The 19,786-nt window shown below is 38.3% G+C and overlaps 1 protein-coding gene across 3 annotated transcripts in view; it reads right to left on the reverse strand.

Moving 5' to 3' along the window:
- The window catches only part of LOC127180653 (protein unc-13 homolog C), a 167,491-nt gene that overhangs the window by 144,156 nt on the left and 3,549 nt on the right, over positions 1–19,786 (reverse strand). For 2 of the 3 annotated variants that reach the window (XM_051134832.1, XM_051134830.1), the window contains exons 2-6: positions 14,517–18,062; positions 8,557–8,579; positions 6,999–7,048; positions 5,245–5,323; positions 336–407 (exon numbers count right to left, since the gene is read on the reverse strand). In XM_051134832.1, the coding sequence (XP_050990789.1) occupies positions 336–407; positions 5,245–5,323; positions 6,999–7,048; positions 8,557–8,579; positions 14,517–17,823 (3,531 nt within the window). In that variant the 5' untranslated portion in view covers positions 17,824–18,062. The remainder of the gene's footprint in view (positions 1–335; positions 408–5,244; positions 5,324–6,998; positions 7,049–8,556; positions 8,580–14,516; positions 18,063–19,786) is intronic. The other variant, XM_051134831.1, reaches the window with a different exon arrangement.

Here is a 19,786-nt window from a genome sequence, read left to right on the forward strand (position 1 = left end):
TGTAAATAGCAGTGGATTAAGTCACTGCTTACAAAATAAATATATATATTTAGTAAGTAGCTGCTTTGCGTTAGGCTCCCGATCACCCCATCAGGGTTTATTTGGTGACAATGCCTGAGATTAGAGATTATAAATAGTCTTTTTTCAAATCTTCTTCATTTGTATTTGCCTCTGGCTCTGATGTGTGTTTCTGTATCAGTTGTGACTTTATGCATGAGTGTTTCATTAGTGCCACATGATAGCTTCCCATTAGACTCTGACTGGCTGCTTGCAGAGTGATTTATGCACGAGTCTATATGGTGAAACCGCAGTGCGCGTGTGCGTTTGAAACTCACCAGCTCCTCGTTATTCAGAGTCGATCTGTTCACGAGCCCAAACGCAATGCCTGCCTTTCGAGCAGCCAATGTCTGAAAGGAAAAAAGAAAACGGTAAGAAAGAGCCAGAGAGAAAGACAAAACTCAGGAACACAGTCAAACGCTACAGGGTGGAAATCGCTTGTGTTAGGCTGAATGTTATCGTGCGACAGGAAGATAAAACTTGATTACTCAGGCCCGGAAAACCACTTTCACCTTCAAGCAGATATTCACCTGTTAGCCTACAGAACGCAACTCTCAGAAAGCTTTTCATTTTAGCTTCGATAGAAGAAAATGTTGCTTGTATTCTGTGCAGTGTAATATGCTTTCAGTTCATTAGGTGTGCTGTGATTTTAAAGATTTCGGGAGACTGACTTGCTTTCTCAATAACAAGGCAGACAGACCGACTAACAGAGGGCACATTGCTCATATTTCATGAGTGAAAAGAAAAATGATAGCTCTGTCCTAAACCTACTGCTTCTGTTTACAAAAAGTTGAGTAAAAAGCCCATTTTAACAGGACAGAATGTGTTTTTCTGAGCTTGCCGCCATGCATTTCTATGAAGGACACATTTAATGCTACCTTAAAATTTGATCAAAGACAGCATGCATTTAAGAAAAGCATAATGCTGGACGGCTCACTAGGATTTGACACTTCCTGTCATTATTTTTGCATGACAAACGCTCCTTGCAAAATCAAAAACAAATATGAATGAATGCATGATTGAAGAAATACATACAAAATAAAATATAAATTAATTAATAAATATAATATAAAAATTAAATATTAAATAAAATGAAATAAAATAAAACTAAGCATTTTTGCTACTATTTTTGCCTGTTAAAAAATGTTCCTTGAAAAATCAAAAACAAATAAATAAATATAAAAATAGACATAAAAATTAAATATAAAATAAATTGATGAATTCAAAAAAATATAAATATAAAAAATTAATATAAAAAAAATGTAAAAAAAATATTAAAAAATTAAACAAACAAACCAATTTTAAAATGCTTTAAAGATTTGCATCTTTGCATCAAGTTTGCATAAATAAATAAATTCAATTCACTATTTTCACTACTTTGATGGACAAATAGCACTGATTGTCCATAAACAGATTTAACACTACACATTCAACCTAACTTACATGTACAGTAATGTTCTGTTGTCACTATTATAGACGCAAAGGCTGTGTCCAAAAAAAGGTTTTAAAAGGAACCAACTAATGAAAACAGCTTCAAACAAGCTTCCACGGCACCATAACATCAAGTCTAATGAGCTAGAACAAATTAAAGTGAACTTTAAGCATATTTAGTAGCTACAATAACGTCATTTTTATTCTCTCCAACAGACAGGATTGCGGGATACCATAGGCAGACAAGGACACATCTGTGCTGCCTTCATTTGACTAGATAAAGGTATCCAAGCAGACAACCCTGGATGAATTCATTAAAAATGCAAGAGACTTACCAAAGCCTAGAGTGTCCAGGTGTGGGAAAAAGCAGGAAAAAAAAAAAACAACACCACAAAATTAGACATTTAGCAAAGGCGAGTTGTCGTTTACACGCAGTAAGCACATCTCTTTCGTCATACCTGCCGTCATGCATAAAATCAGATCGAGTTTTTGGTCTAAAGAGCAGAGTGAAAGCTGCAGAGGTGAGGCTCAATCCTTACATAACTCACCTCTGACATGCAGTAGAAATTTACAGTTCACTCATGCATTTGCTGTGCAATTGATTAGTTAAGATACTGAAAGGCACCCTGACAAACTCCTACTGCCTGCAACACTGTTGCCATTACTGCTACAAACAGACAAGACCAGACGGCATGTGTCAAAGCCAGCTCAAAAAACACGATCCAAAGAGTTCAGGACAGAGAAAGAGAGCAAGAAGAGTCAATGAGGGGGAAATGGGAGCCGGTCAGAAGTCAAAAAGCCACGATTAGCCATATTGAGATCGGCAGGCATGGACAGCGGACCGTACTGGACTCGTCTTTACCATCTGACCCTGAACCTGATGGTGGTAAAGACCAAGCGGGCTGCTAACGGCCCCTTAAAGCAGGGGTGCATAGGAAAATAGGGTAGATTTGACCTCTACATGAACGTCAAGTGTTGATGTAAGTCTCGACATGCACTTGAATTGCTGAGGGTTGCTGCAGGCAATGGATTCGTCTGAATTTTGACCCCCGCTGCAGTTTTGGGCGGGTCCCTCGATCCCCACCCTCCCGTGACCGACTGTCGTTGCCCTGAAGCAATCACACAGCCAACAAGGGGACAGAAACAGAGGACAGAGGCATGATGGGATAGACCAGATCGGACCCGGTACAGCACTGACTTCATCCACGCTGTAAAAGGCTCATTGGCGCAGGTCGCTTTTACATGGATTTAAAAAGGCACACAGTTAAATCAGAAGTCAATGAAGTCCTCGGATATATTTTTGGGTAGAGTTGTCAACATTTCGGTTTTCGAATGCGTCGATTGAGTAAAAAACACAAGCGTTTTTGGAGGGAAATCTGACAACTCACGGAAAAATATCGCCCATACGTCAATATGGGCCCAAGTGGGAATGGACCACAGGACACGCCAGAAAACCAAAAGAAAACTGAACGATGACCCGTACTTACCAAAACAGGGTTGGTTTTTAATTTCATGCAAAATATGGACAGATAAAGCATCAACATTTGTCCTTCAGAAGCTGAACAGTTTAACAAAACTCAATGCAAGAATCGGTTAAGAAACTTTCGCTTTAACAAAATCAAGGAGAAACAATGGACACAGAGACACGGACCGCAAGAGAAAAAAAAAAATTCTACGAAATGTTAAAGGGACAGTTCACTCAAAAATTTCAATCTGCTGTTAATTTGCTCACCCTTCAGATTTTGTGCTGAAGCTGTGGTCCTTGGTGATTCATAAAATGCATTTCAATGGGCTACCATCACTTTCAGAATCAAAAAAACCCATATCAGATAACATATCAGGTAATGATATACTGAGGTCTTATGAAGCGAATCAATCAGTCTGTGCAAGAAACTGAACATTATTTACAACATTATTACCTGTAATCCAGAGCCTTAGGCAAACGGTCCAGAGTGAACGAATCATTCTTTAGAATCGGTTCTTTTTAGTGAACTGGATGAATCGGTTCACCAAATCATACTGAATCGTCTAAAACAGTTTGCAGCTGATCTACAGATCTACAAGTTACTCAATCATTTGGACGCCTGACAGTCACTCTGACTCAAAATGAACCAAAATCACTTTAAGAGTCGGAAAAATGCATATCAGGTAATACAATTAATACCAGTGGCTCCTGACGATATACTAAGGTCTTATAAAGCAAAACTGTCGGTCTGTGCAAAAATCGTAACATTTTTTACAACATTATTACCTGTAATCCAGAACCTCAAGCAAACGGTCCGGAGTGATTATGAATGAATCATTCTTTCGAACTGGTTCTTTTTAGTGAACTGGATGAATCAGTTCTTTGAATCATACTGAATCGTCTGAAACAGTTTGGGACTTGAGCAGCACAGATCTAAGTTACTCATTACTAATTTAAGTTACTAAGTTACTAATTAACACCAGTGGCTCCTGATGATATACTGAGGTCTTATGAAGCGAAACAGTCAGTCTGTGCAAGAAATATAACATTTTTACAACATTATTACCGGTAATCCAGAACCTCAGGCAAACGATCCGGTGTGATTTTTTTCGAACTGGTTCTTTTTAGTCAACTGGATGAATCAATTCAACAAATTTTACTGAACTGTCTTTAACAGTTTGCGGCTGGAGCAGCACAGATCTCCAAGTTACTCAATCAAAACTCATTTTCCACTGCCTGACAGTCACTCCAACTCAAAATGAGCCAAAATTGCAGCATATCTGATCCTATGATGAAAGAACTCATTCAGTGCTCCAGTTCATCCAACAGTCATTGAACAGTTCAACTCAGACCCGAAAACCGATGAGCCTCTCATATGCACATGTGTGAACCAAGCAAGTTTTTTTCATTTTTATGGTTTCTCATTGCTGGTGAAGACTAGTTTATTCACTTTACATGCTTTAGACATGTAAAACATTCACATTTCACATTATTAAGTGCTGTAATAATGTAATTGCATATGCGTTACATCATTGCGTGATTACATAAACTAGTCAACTGAATCAGTTCATTGAAATGAAATTCACGGAAACAAATCAGATTTCCCCGTTTGCCTGGGGCTCTGGATTACAGGTGTAATAATGTTGTATATAAAGTTCAGTTTCCTGCACAAACTGTTTGTTTTGCTTCATAAGACCTCAATATATCATCAGAAGCCATGGGTATTAATTTTATGTTATGTGCATTTTTGACTCTTAAAGTGACAGTAGCTGCTTGCATTTTATGAATCACCCAAGGACCACGGTGTCAGCTAAAAATCTTTACTGTTCCACTCAAGAAAAACAGTCACCTACATCTTGGACGGCCTGAGGGTGAGTAGATTAACTGGGTGAACTGCTCCTTTAACAAATGCAAAAATATAAATAGAAACACATACTACAGAGAGATGCTATGGATCTGTTATTCTGCGTCTAGAATCTCATAAATTAAACAGCACTTCATTATCAATATATGAGCACTACACATTTAAAGACAAGACAGATGATTTGAACTCTGCAGATATTGTGGAGAACACCAGGCGGGTGACCTACTTTTACTCTGGTGGAACGTAAAAGCCTCAAAATAGCATCAAAACATAAACACGTGTGTGCCTCCATCTTGCATGTGCTGTGCTGACGGTGTTGGATTGTAAATTGGGAGTAGTGACCGTGTGCACGGTGGGTCTGATTGGCTAATACAGTCTTCTAAAGCTGCATCAGTCAAACATAACCGTGCCGGGTGTGATTACTCACCAGGTCTCGGACAATAGGCATGGTCCTCTTGCGACGTAAATCTGGCATGCTGTCAATGCCGTAAAGTATACTGCCAACCCTGGGGATGGAGGCAGATTTAGAGTCTATTAATACCATAATCATGCTGTACGCTATGAAACATTACCCGGCTAAAAAGCAGTCGGGTGATTTACAGCACCGGCAAATAACATGGGATGGGCAGGAACAGGAAGTCTATCATAACTGCTCTTGTCTCACATAGGCCAATGCATGCATGCATAGAAGAACACTTTGTCAAATTGGGCTGTATAAAACTACAGCACACTACTCTATCCCACAATGCAATGTGCTCAGTTTGATCATATTTAAAAAGGCTGCATTTAATGCAATGCATTTAATGAATTTAATTTATTTAAAAATGCCAAAAAAATTCAATATGATGCATATATGCACAAATGAATAATGCTTTGATGTTTAATGTCTGCTAATTGAGATTTTTTAAATATTAATTTATATAAATATTTTAAATTTAAATTTACAAATTTTTTATATTAATTTTTTATATTTAAATATTCCATTTCCAGTATGCTCACATAAATAATGCTTTGATTTTTAATATCTCCTTTAATTTGTTTTGCTTTGTTTTGTTTTGTTTTTAATTGGACCACCAAATGTTAACATAATTTTACACAAAACTGCATTAAAAATATGAAATAAATATTTAACTTCCAATATGAAACCTATATATTCATGTAATTAATGAAATGATTTTTAATATCTCCTTGTTTTAATTGGACTACCAAATGTTAAAGAATTTTACACAAAAGTATATGAAAAATATCAAATAAATATTTCTATGCTGATATAAATATTTTAGATTTTTAATATCTCTTAATTGATTTATTATTTAATTGGACCAACAAAAGAGAATTTAACACAAAATTTCATTAAAAATGACAGTTATTCATATTTAACAAAATTGGGATAATGCAATGCAATGTCATATTACAATTTAGCATACTACTGTTTGAAAAGTTTATTGTTGCACAATGCATACTGTTTCACATAGTTTTTTTTAAATAGTAGGCACTATAGAGTACATACTGCACATTATACAGTATGCTTGTCTTGTACATATAGTATATATATTATTAAAATACATGCACATGTACACAAGTTTAGATCTGGTCACGATGTTCTCATTCTATACGTGTCTATAAACATGGGTGTTTTTCATTCACGCAGAGCCCAAAGAAACATTGTGTTTGGGTTTGTTAGTCAGACAGTGACATCAGAGACTGTGACATCATCAGCGCCTAATGAGAACAGGTCCTTTAATAAGTACAAATGCCAACAGTGCCGGGCTTATTTATTTATTTTTGACAGCTCATTACCAAAAATTAAATTCATCCACACTACATTCATTAACCTGGAGTCATACCATTGCAAACTATTAACACTAGATCAGGTCCCAGGAAAATCCACAAATAACATTCCATACCCATTTCTGCTCTTCTGCCTGCGGTCTATCAGTAAAATAATATCAGCAAGTATGTGTGTGTGTGTATGTCAGTGATAAATGGAAGATGAAAAGACCCTACGGCTCGAGAATATGAGGGCACCAACACACACACACACATATATAAATCTATGTATATATACAGCACCTGTAAGAGTGTAACTCTACACACATTCTCCTGTGTATAATAGTGTAGCATTCAGTTCTCTTTCTTTATTTCCCATGTGTGTTTGGTGTTGCGTGTGACTGTACTCACCCTCCACCGCTCAGCCCCAGTTTGGCTGCGTCCAAGATGTTGGCGCGACCCTGTCAAACAAGAAAACAGCCTGCTGATGACTTACGCAGATCAATAAGACACTGTACACTTACTGTATATCATTTACCTGTACAGCAAATATACAACACACATACAGAGTCACAATAAAAAAACACAGTGACAAACACAGTGACAAACAAGTGCAAATACAGACAAAATACATTCTGAAAATTAAGATCAGTACAATACAAATCTACCTATCCATCTGTCTGTCTACTGTTTGTCTACTGTATCTATTCTGTCCATCCATTTATCTATCTACCTGTCTATCTATCTATCTATCTATCTATCTATCTATCTATCCATCCATCCGTCCCTCCATCCATCCATCCATCCATCTATATGTCTGCCTCTATTCGTTCATCCATCCATCCATCCATCCATCCATCCATCCCTTTATCTGTCTGTCTACCTGTGTGTGTGTCTATCTATCTATCTGTCTATCTATCTATCTATCTACCTATCTATCATCTATCTATCATTTGTCTGCCCGTCCGTCCAACCCTCCATCCATCCATTTATATGTCTGTCTGTCTATCTGTCCATCAATCTGTCCATCCATCCATCCTCTATCTATCTATCTATCTATCTATCTATCTGTTTGTCTGTCTGTCTGTCTGTCCGTCCATACAACCCTCCATCCATCCATCTATGTCTGTCTCTGTCTGTCTGTCCATCCATCTGTCTGTCCATCCATGCCTCTATCTATCTGTCTGTCTATCTGAGTGTCTATCTATCCATCTATCCATCCATCCATCCATCCATCCATCCAACCAATCCGTCTCTTTGTCTATCATCATCCGTCCATCCATCCATTGTTCTATCGTTCTATCCGTCCATCTGTCCATCCGTTCATCCATCCATCTATCCATCTATTGTTCTATCGTTCTATTGTTCTATCCATCTGTCCGTCCGTCCATCCATTCATCTGTCTGTCTGTCTATCTATCATCTATCTGTCCCTCCGTCCATTTGTCCATCCATCAATCCATCCCTCTATCTATCTATCTATCTATCTATCTATCTAATGTATCTACCTACCTATACGTGCGTCTATCCATCTGTCCGTCCATCCACCACTTTATCTATCTGTCTGTCTACCTGTGTGTGTCTATCTATCTATTCCTCCGTCTGTCCATTAATCCATCCATCCATGTCCGTCTGTCTATCCGTCCATCCATCAGTCTGTCCATCTGTGTTTATCTATCCGTCCATATGTCCATCCATCCATCCATCCATCCATCCCTCTATCTATCTATCTATCTGAGTGTATGACTACCCATATGTTTGTCTATCTATCCATCTACTAGTCCTCTACACATCTATCTTTCTATGCCTATTTGTCTGTCTGTCTCTCTGTATATGCTCATTAACATCTCCACCAAGCAATTACATGAGAAAACTGAAAAACATGCAGCATATTTCATATACATTGAAAGATGAACAGACACAGACAAACACTGTGAAAAATTATATGAGCATAGAAAACACAAGAAGACCTCGGTGTCCAGAGCAGTGCTGTCTGCAGAAGAGAAGCAGAAAGACAGAGAGGAACGTTAGAAATAACAGCACATATTGACTCCTTTATCTATAAATAACTGCACACACTTATAATGACTTGTGCTTAATGGAGCCAAACAAATAGTGCCAGCACAGCTCATTTACGATATCTCAGTCGGAGTATAATCCCTGACACACACACACGCAAACCTTGAGCCGATATATCATCTTTCTCTCATGCTACACCAGCCATATAACGCCGTAAAAGCCCGCGGTGTCCAGCACAGAGAGACGGCTCATGTTTTTTTAAATACACTTCAGACGATCAATATCCAAACACGATTTCTGCCAAATTATGGCCAGATTCAAACCTCAAAGATGAGGTTACACTGATGACCATCACTGACCCTGATTTCTCATATTACAGTAGATCATTCTCCTTCAGTCGCTCTCAAACATCACCTCAGACGCTTTAATGTCGCTCAAGTGTTTAAATGTAATGGCGATGATTAGTTCAGCTTTAGTGCGATAGCTTTACAGCTCGCTGGACCATGAACGATAAAAGTGAGTTTTCAGAGACGTCAGAGGTCAATAAACGCACGCAGACGTCTAGAAGCACAGCCGTGGAGCTCAAATCTAGCTGGTTAATAGAGTGGAGACGAGGATGGTCAAACGGAGTATTGATCAAATCCTTCCTGTTGGGCCTATGAAGGGTTACCTGTCCCTTCTGTAATGCTCAGACCATCCTTCAGTGTCAGAGAAGCACTAAACTGAGGACTAACCAGTATATTTTTGGCTTTTTTACTGACCTGTTTTTGTTCCAATTAGATTTTATAGCTACCAACACTGTTTTGCTACTAATTAGGTTTACAGGACTTAAAAACAGTTATTTTTTTAAAAATTAACAATAAATCACAATATGTCTAGCTTACAATGTGCACTTAAAAATCAAAAGAATATAAATATTTATATATAAAAAATTAACAATATTTATATCAATATAATGTGTATATAACAAAATGTATATTTCCTTTTTTTTGGCCTGGACATGTTTTCATGAGATTTATCATTAAATAATAATAACAATTTTAACATATATAACACATATAAAATTAAAAGTTTATTATTAACATATTTCTGCAGTTAGCATGCATTTCAACAGAAATGTAGAAAAATACTAAACTGCAATGATCAGAATCTCCATGAAGAATTCCAGGAATGACAATTATTATTAAAAATAATAATTTAAATCATTTTAAATGATGATTCAGATTACAGCAACATTTGTAATTTTCTTTCAAGTCAACAACAACCAAACTCACTTTTAGGTCTGGAATGAACACTTTTTATGATACATGATCAATTCCTGATCATATTTTGTCTTGCAAAATATCCTGTTTCACTCAAAAAATAAGTATCATTACTTAAGTAAGTGGGTTATAAATGAAAATTCAGGCATACAGAGAATAAAAAGTTACATATGTAATATTTTTGACAGGTCTTACAAAATTTAGCCTTAATACTAGATCACATTGTCCATATTCTCTGAATTTCATCCATTTTGCAGACAGGTGAAATGCTGCAGAATATATATGCGCATTGGGATTTCTCAGACGAATTAAATTTCCTTTTAGGTTTGGTCAGTGACAGAGATGAAATGAGATGAATATTTTGGCTGCGGTTCTCAAGGCTAAAACATATCGGTCTGTGAGAGAGGTGACGGGAAACCGCCTTCACTCATTTGGATCAATGGTTTCCACTGGGCTCTGGCTAAATGCATCACTTTTGTTCATAATGTTATTTTCAAAACAAACTGTAGGTAAAAAATCTCCTTGTTATTTAAATGCTAAAAAATCATGATATATTTCCCAATAAAACATAAGGCTCATTTACTGTAACATGACCATTTTGATGAAAGTTAATGAAAAACATTTTTCCTGTGGAATAACATGCACTGATGGATCACACACAACAAGACCAAGAACATTTATTAAAGTAAATATGACCAATTTTGATTTAATACAATCATTAAACTAAATACGAATTGACATTTGCAATGCACTTTAATTATTTATTCCGTAATTCGATATTTTTCTTTGTGAAATTGAGCTTGGGTGTAGTATTGGAGCATATTATTAAATTTTAATGAGCAGATTTTTATTCATTTTTACATTAGAATAGCATGCACTTATGCATCATTTACCACCAGTAAATAAAGTAAACAGGGTCAAATGAGATTTTTCTTGATTCTCATGTACATCTCCATGAAGAATATTCCTAATACAGTCACAATCCTTGATTATTTAAATGCAATGCAAATATAGAGCAATGGAAATCTGGGGCAGAACTGATGTATTTTTGTGGGTTTGAACCCTCAATAAAGAAATTTATATCTTAAAATATTAATTCCTAAACATAGCAAGGAAAGGAAACCTTTTCTGCTGCTGATCGACAAAAACAAACATCTGCAAATGGCAAAAAGTTTTTACTATCAGCACCGCACACATTTTTAAAACCTGAGAGCACTGTGATCTAAATAAAATATTCAGAAAAATGAATAGACTACTTTCATACAGAGCTGGCTTATAAACAAAGTCAGCTGACCTCGATCGTTCAGAGCGGAAATATAAAATTGATATAATAAACACGTGAAGCGAGCAGCGCCGGCTCGCACCGCTACTCTCAGAACAAGACTGATATAAGAGTCCCAACAACACTGACCTGGTTAGCAAGCGCCCTTGGGAGGAGGAATTAGCATGTGAATGCAGTTCAGGCTAGAACTAAATGAAGATGGGTTTGGCAGGAAGAGCTAATCCTAGGAGACCTCACTGTAAAAGACTCCTAAAATGTGCAGCCCTGCTTTTAAAACAGCCTGGAAAAGACTGAACCAAAACAGCCACGGCACTCAGAGCCACTCCGTGACGGTTCCTCATTTTATGCAAATGATTTCTGATCTGCATTCTTTAATTAGTCAAGGAGAAAATGGGAGCTGAGAAATTAAATTGGCTGTGTGAAAACAAGGAGCTAAATACTAGCACCACTGAACTGAAGAATATTTCAGTGTTTTCATCAACGGGGGGTAAACCTGGAGAAAGCCAATCATTAGCACTTCCATTTCCAGCTTTCGGAATGGATATTTTTTTAAAAAAGTAATGACTCTATATAATGTTTTTTTTTTTCCATTAACAAAGCTGAAAAAATCTGAAAAAAATTAATAATAAATATTTTATATTGTATACTGTAAATATATTTTAATATATTATTATATAATATATTAATAAACATTTGTCTACTTTACACCTTTTTTTTTTCGTATGTGTGTATATATGTGACCCTGGACCACAAAACCTTTTAAAAAAACCCTCTTAAGTAGCATGGGTATATTTGTAGCAATAGCCAACAATATACTGTAAAAATGTCAAAATGATCAATTTTTCATTTATGCCAAAAATCATAAAAAGATTAAGTAAAGATCATGCTCCATGAAGATATTTTGTACATTTCCTACCGTAAATATATCAAAACTTAATTTTTGATTAGTAATATGCACTGCTAAGAACTCCATTTGGACAACTTTAAAGCTGATTTTCTCAATATTTTGATTTCTTTTTGCACCCTCAGATTCCAGATGTTCAAATAGGTGTATTTCGGCCAAATATTGTCCTATCCTAACAAACCATACATCAATGGAAAGCTTATTTATTTCAGAAAATTGACCCTTATGACTGGTTTTGTGGTCCAGGGTCACATGTATATATACACACACATGTGTGACCATGGACCACAAAACCAGTCTTAGGTAGCATGGGTATATTTGTTGCAATAGTCAAAAATACATTGTATGAGTCAAAATTATTGATTTTTCTTTTATGGCAAAAATCACTAGGATATTAAGTAAAGATCATGTTCCATGAATATATTTTGTAAATTTCCTACCGTAAATATATCTAAACATATTTCCTGATTAGTAATATGCATTGCTAAAAACTTCATTTAGACAACTTTAAAGGTGATTTTCTCAATATTTTTGCACCCTCAGATTCCAGATTTTCAAATAGTTGTATCTCGAACAAACACTGTCCTATCCTAAAAAAACTAAAATTTAAATCTCAATTTCCAAAAACTGAACTTTATGACTGGTTTTGTGGTCCATGGTCACAATATGTATATATATAAAAAATATAGCATATATAGCAATATAGAGGTATATAAATATCTCTAAAAAACTTTTTTTAAATTCATATATGAAATTACTCACATACTAATGTAACTAATTGGTAATTCTTCTAAAATAGACATCACAGTTCAACAAGTACCTATAGTGTCATAAAAGGCAAAACCTTACAAGAAGAGCACTCTCTTTATAGGGTGACTGTCTTTTTCTAGCTGAATTTAAATTTAAATGCTCAACCTGTCAAGCGGACCAACCTGGCATTAGCAGAACAGTCTGTTCCTTCTCCTATTATATAGATGCTGTCTTTTCACAGACTGAAGCTTCTGTTGACTGTACACCTCAGTCAGTATGTATAAAGCACTCTTTCATATTGTCAGTTCTGTAGTGTTGTAGTGTACCATTACAATCAAGTGCTAAATGCATAAAAGTAGTGATGCAATGAAAGAATTTAAATGAAACAATTGTGCATTTGCTGAATCTGGCACTAAAATAACATTGCAGCACTGCATATACAGGTAAAACATCTCAGAGAATGTGCAGTCATTTCTGGAATCCAATTGTTGAATTGTGCGCCAGTGCCAAACCTCATTGTACTGCCTGGAATGAAATGTTTTGGTCTGTGATTTGTGGCTTGTGTTTTAGGGAATCAGAATCCACTGTAGTACACAGAGCATCTGGCTGTTAGTGTGCAGCATGAATGAGCAGCCTAAATACAGTATCCCAACAGTACTCAGCATTGTGGAGTGTGGCGCTGGGCTTGCCGTGTGCTGTGACTGTGATTCTCACATCTAGGTCAAGAGCGCTTTCAGTGTGAGTAAGACTGGGTGGAAATTCCCCTGATTCCTGACTGGCTGTAAAGGAAACTCTGCTTTTGTGGGGTAAATTTTAGAATTGCTAGCATAGCGTAGACATACAGATGCCACGTTTCAGCTGTTAACGACAGCAACTCCTAATAATCATTCTGTTAACAAACTATTAGCATTTTCGTATTAGCATTTATACGGTAAACTGACTTTTAAAACACTTTGAGACTTTTGTTCAGCTAATATAAAATGCTAAAACTGCTAATGAAACAAATACACATATGCACATATTTAAATGTGGTGCACATTACAAGAAAAATCCAATGCTGTTTGCTGTCACTTACATCAACCCTGGCCTGATCTGAAAATGCATGTGCACAAATGAAATTTGAGAGCTATAATGGCGGCACGATTTCCAGTGAGTAACGACTTGAAACAAAGCTATTGTATGACATCAGAGGAAATATAGCACACAAGGCAAATGGACTACTTTATGATGCCTTTTTGGCCAACCAATGATAAATGCATGCATGTAGTGAATGGGAAAGTGCTACATGAAGGCAATGTCAAATTTTCGTTTTATGTTCCATAGAACAAGAAGAACATTATTATATGAGTGAACTATTTCTTTCAAAATAAATGCTTAAATATAAATAGCCGTGTTGATGAAACTGCTGATTGGAGTCTCTAAGGTTAATGAAGGCCACAAAGGTAAAGTACACTTTCATCTGAACTCTGACGTGCTGGACAACCACATACACGCACACACAAAATCTATCGCCAGTTCTAACCACTCAACATCAAATACTAGTAATCATCTTCTTCCCCTTCAGAACAATCGTGTCTGAGATTTCATGCACCAAGACCTGAGAAATACATCATGTATGGACAATGGCAGATCTCAGATGACTCAATCAATGGCTCACCGACCAAAGCCTTGACTAAAACCCTTCAAGACAACATACAACCAGTTGGTTCATACCTCCTGCCAGGATCTGCTGTTCCAGCTCAGCCATCTGCTTCCTGTAAGCTCTCAGTGCCGCCTCTTTGAAGGTGGGACGTATCCTTTTTTTGGGTGGTGGTGCTTCTTGCACAGGAACCTCTGTAACATTTTTGTTCTCATCCTCTTGCTCTACAGTCTCTTTTACCTTATCCGCTCCCTTCGTTTCTGATGTTTCTTGAGCCTCCTGCACCTCCTCTTTGCTCTCCTCCTGTTCCTCGGTCTCTGCTTCCGGCTCCTCGGTTTCCTCCACATAATCCACCAAACTCACCTCATACTCTGCCGTGTCTTCAGTCATTGGATTGTCATCATACTCCTCACTGTATTCCTCATCGTACTGCTCATCAAGGCTGCAGTCATATTCCAGCACGAGGTTACCCTCTTGCGAGATGTCATACTCTTGTGAGACATCGTATTCCTCTTCTTGGTACTGCTCCTCAGCCTCGTTTGCATTTGTTCTGTTTTCCAGATTGGCGAGCACTTGTTCCATCACCTCAACGTAATGTGTCTCATTGTCCACAGGTTGTTCGGCAGGTTGTTCTTCATCTTCTGCCTTGTAGTAGAAAGGTTCTGTGTAGACGTCAGAGTCAATGGTTGTGCTGGAGCTGTTCGCTGTGGACTGGGACATGGTTCTGAACCTACCCATGAACGAGGTGTTGCTCGGTTCTTCAACCGGAGCACTAGTGCTTTGGGAACCCTTATTCCACACAAAATCCAAAGCTGACTTTGCTCTTTGCAGGGTGGATCCAAATCCTCCAAAGCTAAAGGTTTTTTCGCTGAGGTCTATGCTGAGCCTGCTACTCCAGGATTTGGGGACTTCCTCCACTTTCTCATTCCTGATCTCGCTCTGGCTCCGGTACATGGAGGAAGATTTCTGGCTTTGCTGGAGGTGGTTCACATCCTGTCTCTGCAAAGTTTGTGGAGCTGATTCAGGCTTGGCGTGGATCTTCTTGGTCTTGGGCTTCTTTTCGGGTGGCGGTTCTGCTGCAGGTTTAGGTACTGGTTTTGGCATGGGTTCAATTATAGCCTCTGGCTCTGGTTCTGGCTCTGGTTCAGGTTCAGGTTCTGGCTGTGGCATTTGTTCTGGTTCTGGCTCAGGTTCTGGCACTGGCTCAAGCTCAGGTTCTAAATATTCAGGTTCTATATCTATATCTTGATCTTGGCCTGTCTCAGGAGTGCTATCAAGGGTCAAAAAGGTCTCACCTTCAAATTGCAAATCAACCTCAAGGCATTTAGTAATTTTCTCAGGGAAACCAGGGTTGGCTGCAGGGTCAAAGGGGCTACTGATTTCAGAGATTATGTTCTGTTCAGTGGAGGCATCCAAACCTGAATCAGCACCTTGTTCAAGGTGATGCCAGTCTTTCCATGGTGAAAGGTCACCCTGCAGCGACAGCTGAGAGCCGCTGTAATGGCTCCTGTCCCCTGATATACAAACAAGACCATTACTTACACCACTGTCAATAGTCTCAGTGGTTTCAACTTCATTATGTTCTGCATAAGGTCGTTCTTGGCTCAGAGTTTGACTAGGAGGACTGGCGTACCAGGAGGACGCCATGTCTTCTTGCTTCCGTTGCCAAAGTTCCTGATCTGAGGAGGAAAGCAAGGAGCAGCCATTGACTCTGCTGAAATACTGACTCTCGGAGAAGTCCTCGGAGTAAGACTGGCAAAGTTTGGAGCAGTCCGATTCAGACCGGCTGAGTTTGGGAGTGGAGTAGTCGCTCTGAGAAAGCCATCCAGGTGTTATGTCGGAATAGTAGGACTTGCTTTGCTTGTCGTGATCATCATAAGCTGTACCATCCGCATAGTGTACAGAGTACGCAGAGTCATCGGCCATCCTTCGGTGATCGTGAGACTTTTTCTTGTCCGATTTACTTTTCGGAGGTGGTTTGGACACAATTGCATATTTATTCTTGTTTAATTCATCAAGCTCTTTGTCGCTTTCCATGGAGTCCCAGTCATCGCTTTCAGCCTTGTCTTTGGCTGAGACCTTGATGTCCATGCTTTCATAAGTCTGGGAGGAAGCCATCGGCTTGTCTCGCTTTTCTTTCGATTCGTGTGCTAGACTATCGGTTGAGATGGATATTCCAGTCCCTTTTAGCTTATAACACTTTTTCAAAACTAAATCCCTGTCTTGTGGGCTTGAAAATATAACTACGATTGGTCGAGGTTTAGCATTGTAACATTCTCTTTGTTGCCCTAGTCGATGGGCCAGTTCAATTTTAAATGTCTTGCATGCGTCAGCAAAACCCATTTTCTCTTTTAGGATCTGATAAATAAGATCTTCTGTTTTTTCGTACTTCTCCTCAGGCACATTTAGAAATCTCAGAGTAGCTTTGTTGGTCTGTTGGCTAATCTGTCTGATGTAGTCATGGATGTCTCGAGTCTCACGTCTGGACTGCACGAAACCTGAACGGAGCTGCTCGATTTCACTCTGCACCACCTCCACGCTGCTGGAGATCTCGTCGATGGAGCTTTTGAGAGCGTTAACGTGCCCTCTCAGTTCTGAGAGCTCAGACTCGATCTGACTGATTCCCTGAAGTTCTTTGAAGATCATCTCCATCACATCCTGAGTCTGACTGATACATCCCGTCGAGCTGGATCCTGGCTCCAGGGTAGTGGTTTTCTGGTGTCGGCCAGCCCTGTCCAGAGATTTGCTTCTGATGCCAAGAGTCTTTCTCCAGTTGCTGGCCTCTGAGTCCGAGGACACACATTCTTGGCTCTTCTTCCATTTCCTCAGTTTTTTCAGAGCGCCCAATCGAAGGGTGTGGAGGCTGCTGCGCTCTCCCCGCTCCCCCTCCGAGCTGCCATCAGAGGGCGCTAAACTAATCAAACTCTTCCTGTTCCTTCTTACTGGCATTGTATAAGCTTTATGTTCATCGAATCTATGGACAAGTTTTGCCTCGTTTAGAGAGTCAGAGTAATCGCTATCAATTGACAAGACCTCATGAAATTCATTATTGTTCAGAAAGAGGGCATGTTTTGGAAGTCCATTGGCAATTGCTACACGGTAACTGAATGTTGGCGAGAGAGAAGAACAGTCGTTTTTTCCGTCATCCTCCTCAAGAGATATATTGCGTGCCGATGAGCATTTGGAGATTTTTTTAACTGTGCTTTTTAGTGTGGTTGAGAACGTCGGGTTCCGTGCATGCAGTTCGGGGGACGTTTTGGGTTCTTTTTTGTTTTCGCTACTCTCTTTCTTCTTTGTGGTATTTGCCAGTTTCTTTGTAAACATTCCTTTGCAAATCTTTACGATGTAAGACGATAGCTTCTTGAAATGGGCAGAAACCATGGAGGGCGATTTTTCAGCAGTTTTGCACTCCGGATGCAGCGAAGCAAAACTGGTCGCAAATCCAGCGGTGCTCAACAGGAAGCACACAGACACTTATGAGTTTTGAAAGTCAACCCTGAGGTATAAAAGAGGGTCTAGAGAAGAAGTGACCTCAGACGTGGTTGTGCCGAGCAGAAATCGTTGCACATCCTCAGTGAGGGAAATATTAAAGGGTGTTCTTCAGAAGAGGCCTCATGTCTCTAAAAAAAGAAAAAGAAAGATCTTTTCAGTTAGCTTGCACTGAAGGTCAGCATGTAAAATGCATAACTCTGAATGTTACACTGCACGTACTGTATAATAAATCATTGAATAATTCTTTGTACTAGAGCCCCAATTTCATAGTCCGTTTCTTATGAGGCTGTCAAATCCAATTCAGCTGAGCTAGATGTGTCACATTTTGGGAGAATTGCGGAAAGCTTCTTATTTACACAGAAATTGCAGCAGAAAAGATTCTGGGCCACAACAGAATTGTTTTAGAGATCCAATAAACCCTTACACAGCTTGACATGAATAGCTGTGTTCACTTTCGTTTACAAATCAATGCATTTCTAGTTTCAAAATTAATGTCTAATAATCAAGTTACACCACCTTTGGACTGGCATATGTAGAATCCCGTGATACAGGCATACAACCTAATGATCACAGCTGAATGGTGCAGTTCAAGTGCACTAGAAAACACAATATGACCATTTACCTGAACAATATACTCAACTGTAATGGGCAAGACCCTGTATGTGTGGAATATGTTTGAATATCAATAATTCAGGCATGAATGGTTTTGTCCAGAAGCTCATACTTTATTCATAAATGGAGGCAAAAGGTGAGGAATACAGTCTTGTTGCATTACTGCACTAAAGGACCTTGCAGTGTCTAATTAAGTACGGTTCACACACGGCCTAAGAAAGAGAGAGATGTGCTGTGAAATTCTGCGGGTGAAGGAAAAAATGCACTGCAAATAGGGACGGGGGTGGATTTGTTTGACCTGACCAAGTAATCAACCAACTAGAAATCAACCATATGACTCTAGCAACACCCTAGCAACATGCTGAAAACCAATTAAAACACCATAGCGATGCCCTTGCAAACACCCCACCACCTTAGCACTCCACTGTAAAAAACAAACAAAAAAAACAAAAAACAATTTGTTGAGTCAACTTCAAATAATTTGTTACCCTGCAGCCTAAAAAAAGGTTAAGTTCAGTCAACTCAAATAAGTTTAGTCAAAGTCGTACTAAGTGAAAACTTATTTGAGTTAACTAAACAAACAATTTGGTTTGTTAAACTTAAAAGCTGGGCTTGTTACCCAGCTGTCTTAAAATTTTAAGTTGAATGAGCTCAAACATCTAAGTTGCCACTTAGTCCAACTTAAAATTTCAAGTTGACTAAACTTTTTTGAGTTGACTGAACTTAAAATTTTAAGGCAGCCATGTAACAAATTATTTGAAGTCGACTCAACAAATTGTTTTTTTACAGTGTGTGCTGAGTCACATTTTCTTCAGAAAGTGCAAAATATGTGCATTTATAAACATACAGTATAGATGTATATAAATAGACTCAGTATGTGTCAGTAAAACTCATTGCTTAAATTCATTTGCAATACAGTTTATTGCAATCCTCAGTTTAGTAGTAATTCCCCTATAATACAGAACAGGACAGGTGACAGCCTGTGTAATGTGTGTTTGTTGAAAGCCTTGTTGACAGATGTGTTGCTGTGAGTCACACACCTTGATGTTTACAAATCTCTCAGACCCTCTAAAGCAGCTTTCACTCCACTAATGTAATTATAACCAAACAAAGCTTGTACGCTCAAATGTTATTAATCCAATCAGATGTAATTTGATGATCAGTGCTAAACTCACTTAGCATCCTGTCAAGAACTTTGTCATGCTTCAGTATGTCAGTATTTTGTCTTGTTTTCCACAAA

Source organism: Labeo rohita, chromosome 18 (assembly GCF_022985175.1).
Source record: "Labeo rohita strain BAU-BD-2019 chromosome 18, IGBB_LRoh.1.0, whole genome shotgun sequence".
In the NCBI taxonomy this organism is placed as follows: domain Eukaryota; kingdom Metazoa; phylum Chordata; class Actinopteri; order Cypriniformes; family Cyprinidae; genus Labeo; species Labeo rohita.